Raw genomic sequence first — 14594 nt, forward strand, 5'->3', positions numbered from 1 at the left:
AGTGGGACTTGAATCCAGGCTTCCTGGTTCCCAGTCTTCAGTCTGCCTACTAGAGCGCATGAACATCTGTGACACGCCTAGAAAAACGCAGTTATCTCCGCAGAAGCAGACATCCAGGGCTCACTTAGCTTCGCTTCTGGGCGTAAAATGTCTTTTGTTGTTGTTTTAATTTATTTTTGTAAACAGCAGCATCTAGAAATAGTTCTTGGGTCTCATATGCTCGTGGCCTCATACTAAGGCTAACGCCTAGGAGTCAGAAGTCGATCCAAGAAAAGACAGGTTTGCTTCCACAGAGATTGTGTGCTGAGCCCACATACAGAAGAGAAAGGAGGGAATTAGGCAAACACTAGGACATTCAAGGTTGCTTGGCTAACAACAGAAATGGACTTGAAGAATGGATCACACATACTCTTCTTTTTTTTTTTTTAATTTTTTTAATGTTTATTATTTTTGAGAGAGAGAGAGAGAGAAACAAGCAGGGAAGGGGCAGAGAAGGAGGGAGACACAGAATCGGAAGCAGGCTCCAGGCTCTGAGCTGTCAGCACGGAGCCCGACGCGGGGCTCGAACTCACAGACCGCGAGATCATGACCTGAGCCGAAGTCGGCCGCCCAACCGACTGAGCCACCCAGGCGCCCCTCACATACCCTTCTAAACATGAGAACTCCATATGTTTGTGATTTCGTGTTGTAAAAGTATTCCCCTATTCCCTCTTTTCCAATTTTGGGGGGCAGGGAGAAGGCAGACAACAGACAAAAGCTGTGAGGTCTGGCAGGGTTGGGTGGGGAAGGGCGAGGAGGCGGTTGTGAAGAAAAAGCAGCAGGGAGATGTGGGTGGGGGAAGACAGAGGCCTCAGACTCTGAAACTTTGAGAGGTGGAGCTCAGGAGAGGTCATAAAGTACATGAGACCTTGACTGGAGGGCTAATGGAGGTGGTCAGCTGCTGTGCTGGCCATCAGAGCTGGCTCACCACTGTCAGAGTAGAGCAGGGAGAGCGTGTGTCCATCGTCCTGGTAGTTTCTGCATTTCCTGGTTTTTGTTTTATCTGTTTGCAGTATCATAAAGGTGAAGCATGTAGGCTTGGCTATGTCCTCTGACAGCCCCCGAGAGGCCAGGGAGGAGTGCTGTTCCCCAGGCAGCTCGTCACCTTGTGTGTGGTAGAGCAGGGCAAAATGTGTGCTTTCCCTGAGATGCCTGGGGGAGGGGCCCCAATCCTTCCAAGGCTGTGTGGCTGCCATCTTTCTCTTGGTGGCCACTGGCCAACCGCCCTTGGTCCTGAAGCTCTGCCCTTGGCTTCCACCACTCTGTACACTTTCTTGATTTTCTTCCTCTGTCTTCAACAGGCCCTTCTTTGCTGTTTTTTCCCCTTTCATGTCTCGTAAAACTATAGGCAATTTTACAGACCCATTTTTGATCTCTTTTCTGTTTTGTCTGAACAGCCATTTTTCTTGACTCTGTCCTCTCACTGGACATTCCACACCTCCAGAGCTAACTGTGCCTTTTCTTGTCCTCTCCTATCCTGCGTTCACCTTTGGGACCCCCCGCCCCACCAAGCTGTTCTGTCATCACTCCATCTAAACACAGCTAAAGGTGAAATTCTCTTCCTCTCTCCTTACTTATGTACTTAAACTCACCTTTTGCATTATTATATTATAAAAGCAAGCATTCTGAGCCTTATCTGGGATTTCCCCTTTTTCTTCATCTCCTGATAGTTAGAAAATCATGTTGATTCTCCCTTTGAAACATACTTACGTTTCTTGTTTCCTCTTCGCCTCTGCCCTCGCAACCCTGATCTAACTCTGCCCTTGTACCTGGACCCCTGCTCAGCACCAGAAATAGTGGGACACCAGTGATGCACTCAGGTGGGGGACAAAACGTAAGGGGTGCCCCAGTGCTCAGTCATCAAGCTAAATGAGATCCTAATGCAATATTTTCTTTTGTTTACAAATTTTTTTGAGGCTTATTTATTTATTTTGAGAAACAGAGAGAGCGAGCGATGGAGGGGCAGAGAGAGAGGGAGAGAGAGAATCCCATGCAGGCTCTGCACTATCAGCACAGAACCCAATGCGGGGCCCGAACTCACAAACAGTGAGATCATGGCCTGAGCAGAAACTGAGAGCCGGATGCTTAACCCACTGAGCCCCCCACGTGTGCCTTAATGCAATATTTTCAAAAATCAAAATTAATGCAAAAATTAGCATAAAAAATAAAAACTTTAAACAGAGTTAGGATTAGTAGTGCTGCTTTTTTTCTTTCGGCCTGAGTCTCCAGGAGGGTTCCGTGAGGTACTCTGGTGCCTGTGTCAGCTTCTTCACCTTCTCCTGCCCAACCCATCCTACCTGGCACAGTCAAATGAGTCTTCTAGAACGCATTGATGCACATGTCACTACCTCCAATGCAACCTCCGAAGCCTTTCTCCTGGAGCCAGATTCCTGTCTGGTATTTATGGCCCTCAACAATGTGATCTTACCCTGTCCCACCAGCTTTACTTTTTACTAATTACCCTCCATGGCAAGCGTCCACGTTGTTCAAGAGCACACTCTTCCCACATGCTTATCACCACCGAACAACACGGTCTTTATCTCTCTAGATCACCTCTCTGAATCTTTCTTATTTCTTCCTTAAACAGATTATATGTTCCTCTTCACCTTAAGGTAGTGTGATCGTCTTTTTTTTTTTTTTTTTTTTTTTTGCTCTCTAGGCCCTCCACCAAGTGTTCTAGGCTGAATCTTACTCAACCTTTCAGTTACCTTAATTTGCTTCCTCCAGGAAGTATTACCTGCTGCCACTCCCCTCCCCCCGCACATTGGTACTTAACCCTGTCATATCTCCTTGCTGTAATTTCCTGTTTATTTGTCTGTGTGCTCATGAGGGTGAAGTTCATTTCTTGTTCATACTGTGCTCTTAGCATCTAACATAAAACTTGGCATAGACCAGGTGCATGGTATGAATTTGTTCCATAAATGCATGTTGTCATAATTTGTCAAGTACCTAGCCCAGGACAACGGTTACCCTTCTTCAGAATCTGTACAAGAGCCAATAAGCTTCATGTTGGGCAGGTAGAAGTAAAGACAGTCTGAAACCAAATAGAACTGGGTGTGAATTCTATATTTATTATTTTATTAGCTGTGCGGCCTTTGGACATTTACTTATTCTCTAAATGCCTCAGTTTGTTCTTCTGTAAAATGGGGACACAAATACTCATCTTGCGTGATTGTGGTAAGGATTCAACGTGACCATTTCTGCACTATGTTTAGCACACCAACTGGCATAGGGCAGGTGTGTGATGTGCGTTAGTTCCTTTCGATAATTGCCTGTGGGATGAATAAGCAAGGACCCGTCAGATGGTTTTCTTCAAACTGTGACAGGGGCTGCAAATGGCGCTTGCATCGCATGAGTTCAACCTGCAGTTGCAGCCAGGAAAGGAAGGTGTCAGGGAAGAGACTCAAACTCATTTTGGGTGGCGCTTTTTTAAGGCAATGAGGTGGGGGCTGGGCAGCCCAGATTTCTGACCTGTTAATAACCTGCTTCTTTCTCCTCAACTAAGACAGTTTCATAATGAATTGGAACTAGCTATGTGGTTCTTTTGAGTAAAAACGTCATTTTCATACTCTGTGAAATAGGTATGAAGTCAGTTTGTGAAATGTCTAATAAACAAGCAGGTGTCTAGATAACGAGAATCATGGTGCTTCCAGGAGCATCTGTTAGTAAAGATGTTTGCGGTTCACGGTAGGCTTGGTGCGTTATGTCCTCCTAATTCTTAAAAATAGGGTCCTCTGGTTCCACTGAGGGCAGCTCAAGAGGAAATAACGTCTTAAAAATAGATTTCCATTTATAAAATAATGGATGAACTATCCCTGACAACAAAGAGCCTGGTTTCGGGCACGAGGGATTCCTAAAAAACAAGAAACAAAAAACAAAAGCCAACCGCATGAATTCAGTCTGATGCTGCGCATGGTTGTTAATCAGAGGCTGGGAGTTGACTCACCACACCACTACATTGTTGTCATTGCCCGGGTCTGGAACCTCATTGCTTTATCCCTAACCCACTAAGTACTCCTTCTGCCTTCCATCTCTCTCCTGCACTTTGCGTCTAGATCATTTTCCTTCAGCACTTCTTGGCACTGTATATCTTGCCATCAGTGGCCTTTCCTTAGCAGAGAAAGTCTAAACTTTTAAACCTGAAAAATGTGTCTCTATCCTATTTGCTATTGCATCAAAAAGAATGAAATACTTAGGCATAGATTTAACCAAGGAGGTGAAACACCTGTACTCTGAAAACTGTAAGGCATTGATGGAAGTCTTTGAAGGTGACAAAAACAAATGAAAAGACATACAATGCTCATGGATTGGAAGAATTAATATTGTTAAAATGTCCATATTACCCAAAGCAATCAACAGATTCAATGTAATCCCTATAAAAATACCAATAGCATTTTTCATATAACTATAACAAATTCTCCTAAAATTTGTGTGAAACAACAAAAGACCTTGAATAGGCAAAGCAATACTGAGAAAGAACAAAGCTGGAGGTATCAGATTTCGAGATACACTACAAAACTATTGTAATCAAAACCATATGGTACTGGCACAGTACTGAAAAATAGACATATAGATGAATGGAACAAGATAGAGAAACCAGAAATAAACCCACACTTACATGGTCGATTAATCTACAACAAAAGAGGGAAAAATATCCAATGGGAGAAAGACAGTCTCTTCCACAAATGGTGCTGGGAAAACTGGACAGTGACATGCAAAACAATGAAACTGGACATTCTTACACCACACACAAAAATAAACTCAAAATGTATTAAAAACCCAAATGTGAGACACAAAACCATTAAATTCCTAGAAGAAAACATAAGCAATAATTTCTTTGACATAGCCTTTAGCAACATTTTCTAGATGTGTTTCCTCAGGCAAGGGAAACAAAAGCAATGATAAATTTTGGGGTCTACACTAAAATGAAAAGCTTTTGCAGAGTGAAGGAAACCATCAACAAAACAAAAAGACAACCCACCCAACGGGAAAAGATATTTGCAAATGGTACATCCGATAAGGGCTTTATATCCTAAATAATAAAGAACTTATACAACTCAACACCAAAAAAACAAAGTGCAAATAATCCAGATTCTTCTGGGAAGAAGACATGAACAGACACTTGTTTAGAGAAGACGTACAAATGGCCAACAGACACATAAAAGGATACTCAATATCACTAATCTTCAGGGAAATGCAAATCAAAACCACAATGAGATATCACCTCACACCTAAAACACAAGCGACCACGAGCATGGGCAGGGATGTGGAGAAAAAGGAATTCTCATGCACTTTGGCAGCAATGCAAACTGTGTTACATAATCACTGGGTAAGACAGTATGGAGTTTCATCCAAAAAAATTAAAAATAGAATTACCATATGATTCAATGATTCCGCTACTGGGTATTTATTTACTTAAAGAAAATAAAAACCATAATTTGAAAAGATACATGCACCCCTATGTTTATAGAAGCATTATTTACAATAGTTAAGATATGGAAGCAACACCGAGTGTTCATGGACAGATGAATGGACAAAGAAGATATGAGACACACACACACACACACACACACACACACACACACACACAGGAATATTGCTTAGCCATAAAAAAAAGAATGGAATCTTGTCTTTTGTGACAACGCAGATAGACCTAGAGGGTATTATGCTGAGTGAAATAAGTCAGACAGAGAAAGACAAATACCATATGATTTCACTGACATGTGGAATCTAAAAAGAAAAAAAAAAACCAAATGAACAAACAGAAACAGTCTCGTAAATACAGAAAACAAGCTGATGGTTGCAAGAGGGGAGGAGGTTTGTGAGATGGACCAATGAGGTGAAGGGGATTAAGAATACAAACTACCAGTTATAAAATAAATATGTCCCGTGGAGATAAAAAGTACAGCATAGGGAATATATTCAGTAACGCTGTAATACCATTGTACGGTGACAGATGGAGGCTATATTTACCATGGTGAGCACAGTGTAATGTACAGAATTGTTTTGTCACTATGGTCTACACCTGAAACTAATGTAACATTGTATGTCAACTCTACTTGAGTAATGAATGTAAAAAAAGAAATAAGTGATATCAAATGCAGAAACAAAATGTTCTCCTTAGGTTTCTACTTACCTTCGCAGGGCTTATAACAGACTACCCATTACCTATCTATACGGATTCTCTCTGTACTATCGACTGCTGTCTTAGAAGGGTCTTGCAAGAACGGTTTAGGCAAACCATACACACACTGTCCCAAAAGAAAACAGGGCTAGACAACTTAGATTTCTCCTTTATATAATTTAGAATCAAAATTTCCTCACTCAAGACCCTATTCCTACAGCTCGGGTACTTGACATTGAATTTTGAGAAAGACTCTGGGGAAATATCAAAAGATAGGGACAGATATTAACAACACACAGGGAGTCCAGGGAATATGTTTCAAATGGATTCAGCTGCAAAGGATTATTGAAGACTTACCTATTCTTGGGGATTCAAAGGCAGTTGCCTCAAGAGCTTACAATATGAAAATACAATGTCCCCAAAGTGGTTTGAACCGGAATTCAGGAAACGTTTTCTGACTGAAGCTTAGGGGAGTGTTCTTGCCAATGATTTCCCTAAATTTCTTGGTCCCAAACCCAAATAGGTAGCAGAACACCATTGCTCCATTTATATTCTAGTGGTTCTCATCAGGGTCTGGGAGCAGAAGCCAAGGGCGTTAGCCTTTGCTACTCAACAACTCAAGGTGACTCTGTTCAGTTCCAAGGGTATCACTACATTCTCAGCACCGTTGGCCCAGTTAGAAGTGGAACAGCCCCCAAGTAAACTTCATCCAGCTCTACTTTGAATGATTTTTTGAATATTATGGAGAATGTTGTCCCAATTAACGCACGCAAAATGTCCTTTGGGCCTCAATGGTCATTTTTGTCTGTGCCACTATACTCTCTTCGTTGTCTTTACTGAGCTTAAGTGAATGGACAGTTGAAAAATGGGAAGAGAGTGTAGATAGTGAATGCTGAATCTAAAAGAATAGGGCTGAGTTTTTGTCTGCAGCTCAAGGGGAACGAGGGCATAGGAGATTCTCGAATGAGAGAATCTTACTGGAGGTTAGCAAACTACCCTTCAGGGATGAGAATACCACCTGTGAAGCTACTTTTGTTAATTAGCCCCTTAACATCGATACATTTAACCACATCAAATTCTAGCAGAGTTTGATTCTCTTAACTGAGATTTTTTTATGGAGGTAGAAGGACCATGAGAGAAGAGAGAAAGAATGAAAAAGAAAAAGGAAAATAAAGGTTGGGCCAGTGGAGATTAGACTCCTCAGGAAATCTTTCTATGATTCTGCTGCTTCTCCTTTTGTGTCTTATTTTTTAATCCTCTTGCTCAATCCCAGGAATGTTAAGGGCCTGTTACATTAAAATAATATCTACCTTGGGGCGCCTGGGTGGCGCAGTCGGTTAAGCGTCCGACTTCAGCCAGGTCACGATCTCGCGGTCCGTGAGTTCGAGCCCCGCGTCGGGCTCTGGCCTGATGGCTCAGAGCCTGGAGCCTGTTTCCGATTCTGTGTCTCCCTCTCTCTCTGCCCCTCCCCCGTTCATGCTCTGTCTCTCTCTGTCCCAAAAATAAATAAATGTTGAAAAAAAAAATTAAAAAAAAAAAATAAAATAATATCTACCTTATATTAGGATTCACATAGGCTACGACATGGATTATATATATTTAATTTTTTAAATTTATTTATTTTGAGAGAGAAAGAGAGCAGGGGAGGGGCAGAGAGAGAATCCCAGGCAGGCTGCACGCCATCAGCATGGATGTGGGGCTGGAACCCCACAGATCACGACCTGAGCCAAAACCAAGAGTTGAACACTTACCCAACTGAGGCACCCAGATGCCCCAACATGCATTTTATATTTTATTTTGTTTTATATATAATTTTCTTACACGTATTTTATTTAATCCTTCCTACATATGAGGTAGATATTATTCCCATCTTATAATGGAGTAGTAAACCGAGATTTAGATACGGGAACAGGCCTCGGCCCTTCACTAGTAAGCGGTACAGCCAAGATTTGAATCCAGGTAGACGCAGCTTCAAAGAATAGGGTTTAAACACCTCCAAGCGTGCCGCCTACACAGCCCATTTGCCTTCTTTAAGGAGTACTGGGTACAGGCTATATTTTATGGATTTCCTAAAGCTGATGAAAGGACGGCACAAGTTCCCATCCGTTGGGAGAAGCTGGAAATTTCAGTCTGGCAATCACTATCATCAAAACTTCTGCACAATTGATTGGCTGAAAAATGAGCGATTATTATTATGTAGGCCCACTTTTTGGTTTTCCCTTGGCATTTGTCCCCTACTGGTTCCATGATAATGGAATGTCTTGTAAGAACATCCGTTCGAGGTGTTTTTACAGAGTAAGATCACATAAAAATTCAAAAGCCAGGATTGTGTAAAGATGGCCAAGATTCTGCCTTGCTGTGAATCTTGGGTCTTTATTTGAAAATTAGGAGGGGCATCTGTGTGGCTCAGTGGCTTGAGTGTCTGCCTCTTGGTTTCGGCTCAGGGTCATGATCTCCTGGTTCTTGAGCTCGGGCCCCGCGTTCGGCTCTGTGCTGGCAGCACGGAGCCTGCTTGAGATTCTCTCTCCCTCTCCCTCTCTCTCTGTCCCTCCCTCTCCCTCTCTCAAAATAAATAAATAAACTTAAAAAAAAATAGGAAAGGTCATTGTCCAATGCTTAAAGAAATGGATGAAAGGCAGTGCATGCACAGTCTGAGTAAGAGACCCTTCTTCCCTGTGTCTGTTTTGGGGGGAGGGGTGATCAACAGTTGGTTCTATTTTGTTGTCATCTATGGATGATTCCTACTCACATGCGGCTGTTTGATAGGAGGTTATTGTCCCATTCAGGTTAGAGTATAGAGATTTTCCTGTTAATATATTTCCGTATTTTTTTCCTGGTCACAGAGGCAGGGACCCATCAACTCCTACGAAGATCCTCGAATGGCCTGTGGTTTCCAGTCCAGTTATCACCCGCAAAGAGCTTACTACCCCTTCTGGGATGAGATGGCCACTCAGGAAGTTCCCACTGGTCTGGAACACTGTGGCTCAGGTAGGAGCATGAACAGAGGCTCAGGGTGCGGATAGAGATGAAGGACAGCGAAGTGTGATGAGGGCTGCATTCTCTGTAGCAACAACAGCTGCCGCAGCTTATGTGGGGACAAGATGCTATTGTTCTCCGGTGGAAAGTCCCCGGACTTCTCCATAATTCCGAGTTGCTTTCTTCTCCAACAACAGGAAGATGAAACTCTAGGAATGAGCCCAAGAGGGGTTGCTTCAGGTCTCCATTCTGTAAATAGTTCTGTCCACTGTGCATTTCCTGAGAGTTACCCGTTGCAGCCTCATTGTTGACAAAGGGCCTAGAAGGTCTGCGGTCCTGAAGGAAGAGCTGGATAAACAGTTGGCCTTCTTACAAAACATCATTTCTTTCATTCATCTTCTTTCCCGCATTGTCCTCGACCTCTTCGCCTGTGCCCACCTGCGTCTGGCTTCTTTTTGGTCCGCCCCCTCTCTCCCTCCTCTCAGCTCTCCTTTGCAGACCTCCTTCCTCTCCTCCCAGCATTCTCTTCTCTCCCAGGCTTGCTGCTCACGGTGCTGCCCCCTGGTGATCAGGAATCAAACTCCTCCAGAGAGTTCTCCCCCGGGTCTTGTCTCCCAAAGACCCGACAGGTTTTGAGCGTCCTTACCCCCATTCTGTTTTGCCGAAGTCACCGTGTATCTCACAAATTCCATTAGTCTGTGCTTACCTGCTAGAGTTTTTGTTAGTTTCTTTTTACTGCAAAATGTAAACCTTGATTTGGGGATTCTGAAGTGGGTTCTGCTATTAAGTTCAATGGATCATGAGACCAGATTATGTATCCAAATACCAAAAGGCCAGTTCAAATCTGTATTTTCTTCCAGGATGAATTCTTAGCCTAAGAAATCTCATTACTCTCACAAATGGAAAATATATAATTCCGGGGGCGCCTGGGTGGCTCGGTGGGTGAAGTGTCCAACTCTTGGTTTCAGCTCAGGTCATAATCTCATGGTTTGTGGGTTCAAGCCCCATGTTGGGCTCAGGGCTGACAGAGCAGAGCCTGCCTGGGATTCTCTCTTTCTTTCTCTCAGCCCCTCCCCTGCTCACACACTCTCTCTCAAAAGAAACAGATAAACTTAAAAAAATAATAAAATAAAATATGTAATTCTGAGGCTAACATAGGGAGAAAGCCACTGGGGCACTAACTTAAATGCAACTTTTTGTTCAATGTTTCTTTACTCCACATAACGATATGGTATACTACTTTTTATAATAGTGGAGAGAGAACACAAGTGTTAGTTTTGTTGCCCATTCTTCGTCTTTGACCAGAAATACCAAGACACAAAGCAAGATGCTGTAGCATCTTAGTGGGAGTTGGAAGGAAGGCATGTGAGTTGCTTTCCAGTTGCCTGGCTCTTCTCTAGGGCAGAATGAAATCAATCCTTGTGTTCCCTAGTCTCTCAAGTCAATAGCCATTGATATTTGTCATATTCTTCGGGGCACTGCCCTTGGATTTCAGACATCAGATATTATGCTGTCACTTTCTGCTCGGTTCTCCCAAGCATAAATACAAGTGTGTCAGTAACTATCTACCCATTTAAACAGGAGACAGGGAGGATTTTGCACCTGTTCACAGGTTAGACTTAAGGACTTAAAATTCTAAGAGATAAACAAAGTCATCCTTTATGATTCTAAACAAATAGATCTTTTTAAATAAAAAAAAATTTTTTTTGAGAGAGAGAAACAGGGGGAGAGGGAGAGAGAGAATCTTAAGCAGGTGCAGGGCCTGATGCGGGGCTCAATCATGACCTGAGCTGACATCAAGAGTTGGACGCTCAACTGCCTGAGCCACCCAGATGCCCCTAAACAAATAGGTCTCACTTGTATAAGCAGAAGGTCAGAACGGTTGTGCCTCTATTTGTATAATTCTTGAAACTTACCAATGCCGCCGGGCTTAAGTCTTTTGTCTTCGAATGCAATCCAGGTTAAAGTTACCTTGCCTTAACCCTCTCTGCTCTAGACGGTGCTTCTGTTTGCTGCAAGTTACGCCGTGTTAATAGCCGAGGTTATTCCACACTGGTCCATGGCCTCAAGATTAGATGTCCCTTCTTCATAGCTAAAAGACGTGGTCCTTTTTTTTTTTTTTTTTCCCAGCTAAGAACTATATAAATTCCCAAGCAAAGATGGTTTTTTCATTCTTTTCTTTGTCAAGGTCCTCAAAGGCAAAGGAGGTTTTTTTTCGGAGCCAATGACACAGTGTCTGTGATGCATGGGAAGACCCTCTCAGGGCAAAGCTGCTTTAAAATGCAAGGATTCAGAGCCATATGATATAGTCGTTTTCCCCACTTCGTCCCTTTTATTGTTGCAAGAAGGAGGGAGCTGGGGTCACCCAGACTGGTGGCTTTTTAGTAGGATGGGAAGATGGGTCCTAAAAGGACCTGGGTTGTCAACAACCACAGCTCAGAAAATACTAGAAAGCCTCCATGGGGAGCTGTGCCTTGGTGGCAAATGTGAGGTCCGCAGTTCCCTCTGCCCTAGGCTCCCTCTGATGGAAGTATCTGGCAAGAACCCTGAGCTTTTGCAGCCCCTCCTTTGCCTTTTGAGCTGTCCAGACGAAGTAGTTGCAGCGATTATTTCTGGGCTGTGGTCCAGCCCTCCTCAGTGATGGGTGTCCTTTGGAAGGAGATTTGGGGTTATAGAGAAGGGAAATGAAGATGTGGACCAACCAATGATTTCTCCAGCTGCAGCACATTTCCTTGGAGATGTGTTGAGTAAGAAGAAAGAGAGAAAAAAAATACGCTACATTTTTTTTTCATCTCCTTTTATCCTATTTTTAACTTCAATTTCCTTCCCGTCCTCCGTCTCATGGCCACTCCCCACCCCCGCTCCTGTCTCACGTTTTGTGCTCGCAGAAGGGATGAATGAACTTCTTTTCCAAGGACTCCACATCTGTCAGTGACTGGAATACCCAGCAGGAGGGGCACTCCAGGAACATTAGGCCCTTTGCTAATAATGTGGCTCCTATTCAAGGAGGGGCAGAGGCTGAGGAGGAGGAAGGGGGTGAGGGAGGGAGAGGGAAGAGAGAGAATGAAGCGAAGAGAAGCTGTGAGTGGGAGAGAGCCTGCCAGGTGAGCGGGGAAGGGGGGGGGTGGGGGGGTGGAGGGGGGGAGAATACTCAGTAACCAAGAGAGTCAAGAATGGGTTGGACAGACGAATAGACAGTAAAAGAAGCTGCTGAGGAAGACAGTGAAGGGTGGAAATAGACAGGAAATAAAGGTATTGGTAGAGAAGTGGAGGAGGATGGGAAGAGAAAACGAAAGCTGAATGGGAAGGCAGACGAAGGGGAGCCCGGAAAAAGACAAGGCGAGAAGGGGAGGGGAAGATGATATGATATGAAAGAGCACAACAGATGAATCTGAGGACATTAACTATACGGCTAAAAAGGGAAGCCACATTTGCATGCAATTGCCTGTGCAGCTGTACATTTCTTCATGACAATCTTGTAGTCATCATTTTCTTTTATTTCTACCTCCGCCTCCCGTCCGCCTCTTCCCCCTCCTCCCTATCAGCCTGGAGCCATTCGCAAGAGCCAATGGGGACGGCGAGCTGGTGTTCTGCATGAATGAATGGCCCTTTCTGTCTCAGCTCTTCGTCATCCCTCTGTCAGGGAGCCTTGTGAATCAATGGAGCCCCTTACACGAGACACGGCCGAAATGTCTGTTACTGTTTATAGTCTGACTGGAGTGGAGCCCACTGACCCTGCCTCCTCTCTGTTCCCGTCCTCTCTTGTGTCCCCAACATCAGCCCTTCCTCTCAATCATCATAGCTAGAATCACTTTTTCTGTCAGTCTCTGACTTCTTGTCCCTAAGAACTCATTGACATTTCACTGCCATTAACTATTATGACTAGTTCCTAACCGCAGCCCTGTTGAGAAGGGACGGAGTAGATGGCAAACCATTTTGGGATAGGGCCAGTGAGCTCAGAGTGGTGCCAGACCCAGCTGGAGCCATGCCGTGCCTGTTTTCCATTGGGAACTAGAAAACTGACATCGGAGACCCAACTGAGCACCCAGGCCACAAGACCACAGTCCATCCCTCTGATTAACACCCGTCCATATTTAATGTCAGTATTATGAATGACAAGAGTGCATATCAGAAAATACGATGCTTATGGAGCACCCTTCCAGAGTGATATCCTATCAAGTTATTTTTCATTTCACGGGTGGATTTGTTTTGAATTAGCCAAACTTACGGATGTGATGCTGTAACCGGGGTTCACTTTTCTGAAATTGCTTAGGGCCGTCTGTAGCTGCAGAACACAGTATACCCAACTTATACCCTTATGGGAATGAACCTATAGTGTCATTACCACGGTTCTTGATTTCAGAAGTAAGACAACGCTCTTTTTCTTCTTGTATAATGCACCTTGGCATGCTTTTGGTCATCAAACACGGTAAAAACGTCACCTGCTCACATTTACAGCATACTTTCCACTTCTTAATTCTTCACGAGAGAGGAAGTATATAGAGTATGTTGGTAAAGAATCCAGATTCTGGAGCCAGATTGCTTGGGTTTGCACACCAACTCTTCTTAACCGGGTGAGCTTAGGCAACTTACTTTGTCTCTGTACTTCCGTTTCCTCCTGTACACCAGGGGTTCTCAAAGTGTCAGCATCACCTGGAGGGCCTGTTGAAACGCAGGTTGTTGGGTTCTATCTCCAGGGTTTCTGATTCGGTGAGTCTAGGGTAAGGCTGAAGAATTTGCATTTTTCACAAAGTCTTAGGTGCTGTTGCTGCAGCTGCTGCTGGTGCAGAGACCACACTTTGAAAACCACTAACTTAATCTATGTAAAGCTCAAAGCAGTGCTGTCACTTAGTAAGCACGATATGAATGTTTGCGATCATCACTCCTTGCCCCGAAATGTCCAGAAATGTCTGAGCATCATTGAGTCATAAAGTGACCCCACTGATTGGTTGAACACTTTGGGTGGTCGAGTGCCATCCACTGGAAACAGAGACGCACGGAGAAGGGGAAGACTCACCCCTTGTCTCGAAGCAACGTTGTTCAAGTGTGTATGGGGGGGGGGTACGTTTACACGATAGAAGAAATGGTTCCCATGTGAAATATTATACTTATTCATAAGATAGTGTTTGGCAGCGTGTGCGACTTTGGATCTCACTCTTTAATATTTCTGCGATAAATTCACTAGTAAAATGGTAGAACGAAAGAATGTCTTTCTCAAATAAACTTTGGAAGTTCAAGTGGGAGATGTGCCGGGAGACTGAGTTTCTGGTCTCTCCTGGGGCTTTGTCGGAGGGCCGGGGCGGCTGGGAGAGATCAAACCCGGGCCAGTGTTTGGAAAGGGCTATTGACAACCAGGTGGGAAGTTTCAGCAGGAGAAACATGCCTCCAGTTTGGCTTTTAAGCGTTGAGAACATTGAGAGAATGCCAGGCACACTTGTTGAATGGACATTCACCT

The 14594-nt window shown here is 43.9% G+C and overlaps 1 protein-coding gene across 3 annotated transcripts in view; it reads left to right on the forward strand.

Annotated features, from left to right (window-relative positions):
- The window catches only part of ETS1 (ETS proto-oncogene 1, transcription factor), a 132858-nt gene that overhangs the window by 21528 nt on the left and 96736 nt on the right, over positions 1-14594 (forward strand). For all 3 annotated transcript variants that reach the window (XM_025928558.2, XM_086678694.1, XM_086678691.1), the window contains exon 3: positions 9007-9151. In XM_025928558.2, coding sequence (XP_025784343.1) covers positions 9007-9151 — 145 coding nt within the window. The remainder of the gene's footprint in view (positions 1-9006; positions 9152-14594) is intronic.

This window comes from Puma concolor, chromosome D1 (genome assembly GCF_028749965.1).
Source record: "Puma concolor isolate L17-30 chromosome D1, mPumCon1.1.hap2, whole genome shotgun sequence".
In the NCBI taxonomy this organism is placed as follows: Eukaryota; Metazoa; Chordata; class Mammalia; order Carnivora; family Felidae; genus Puma; species Puma concolor.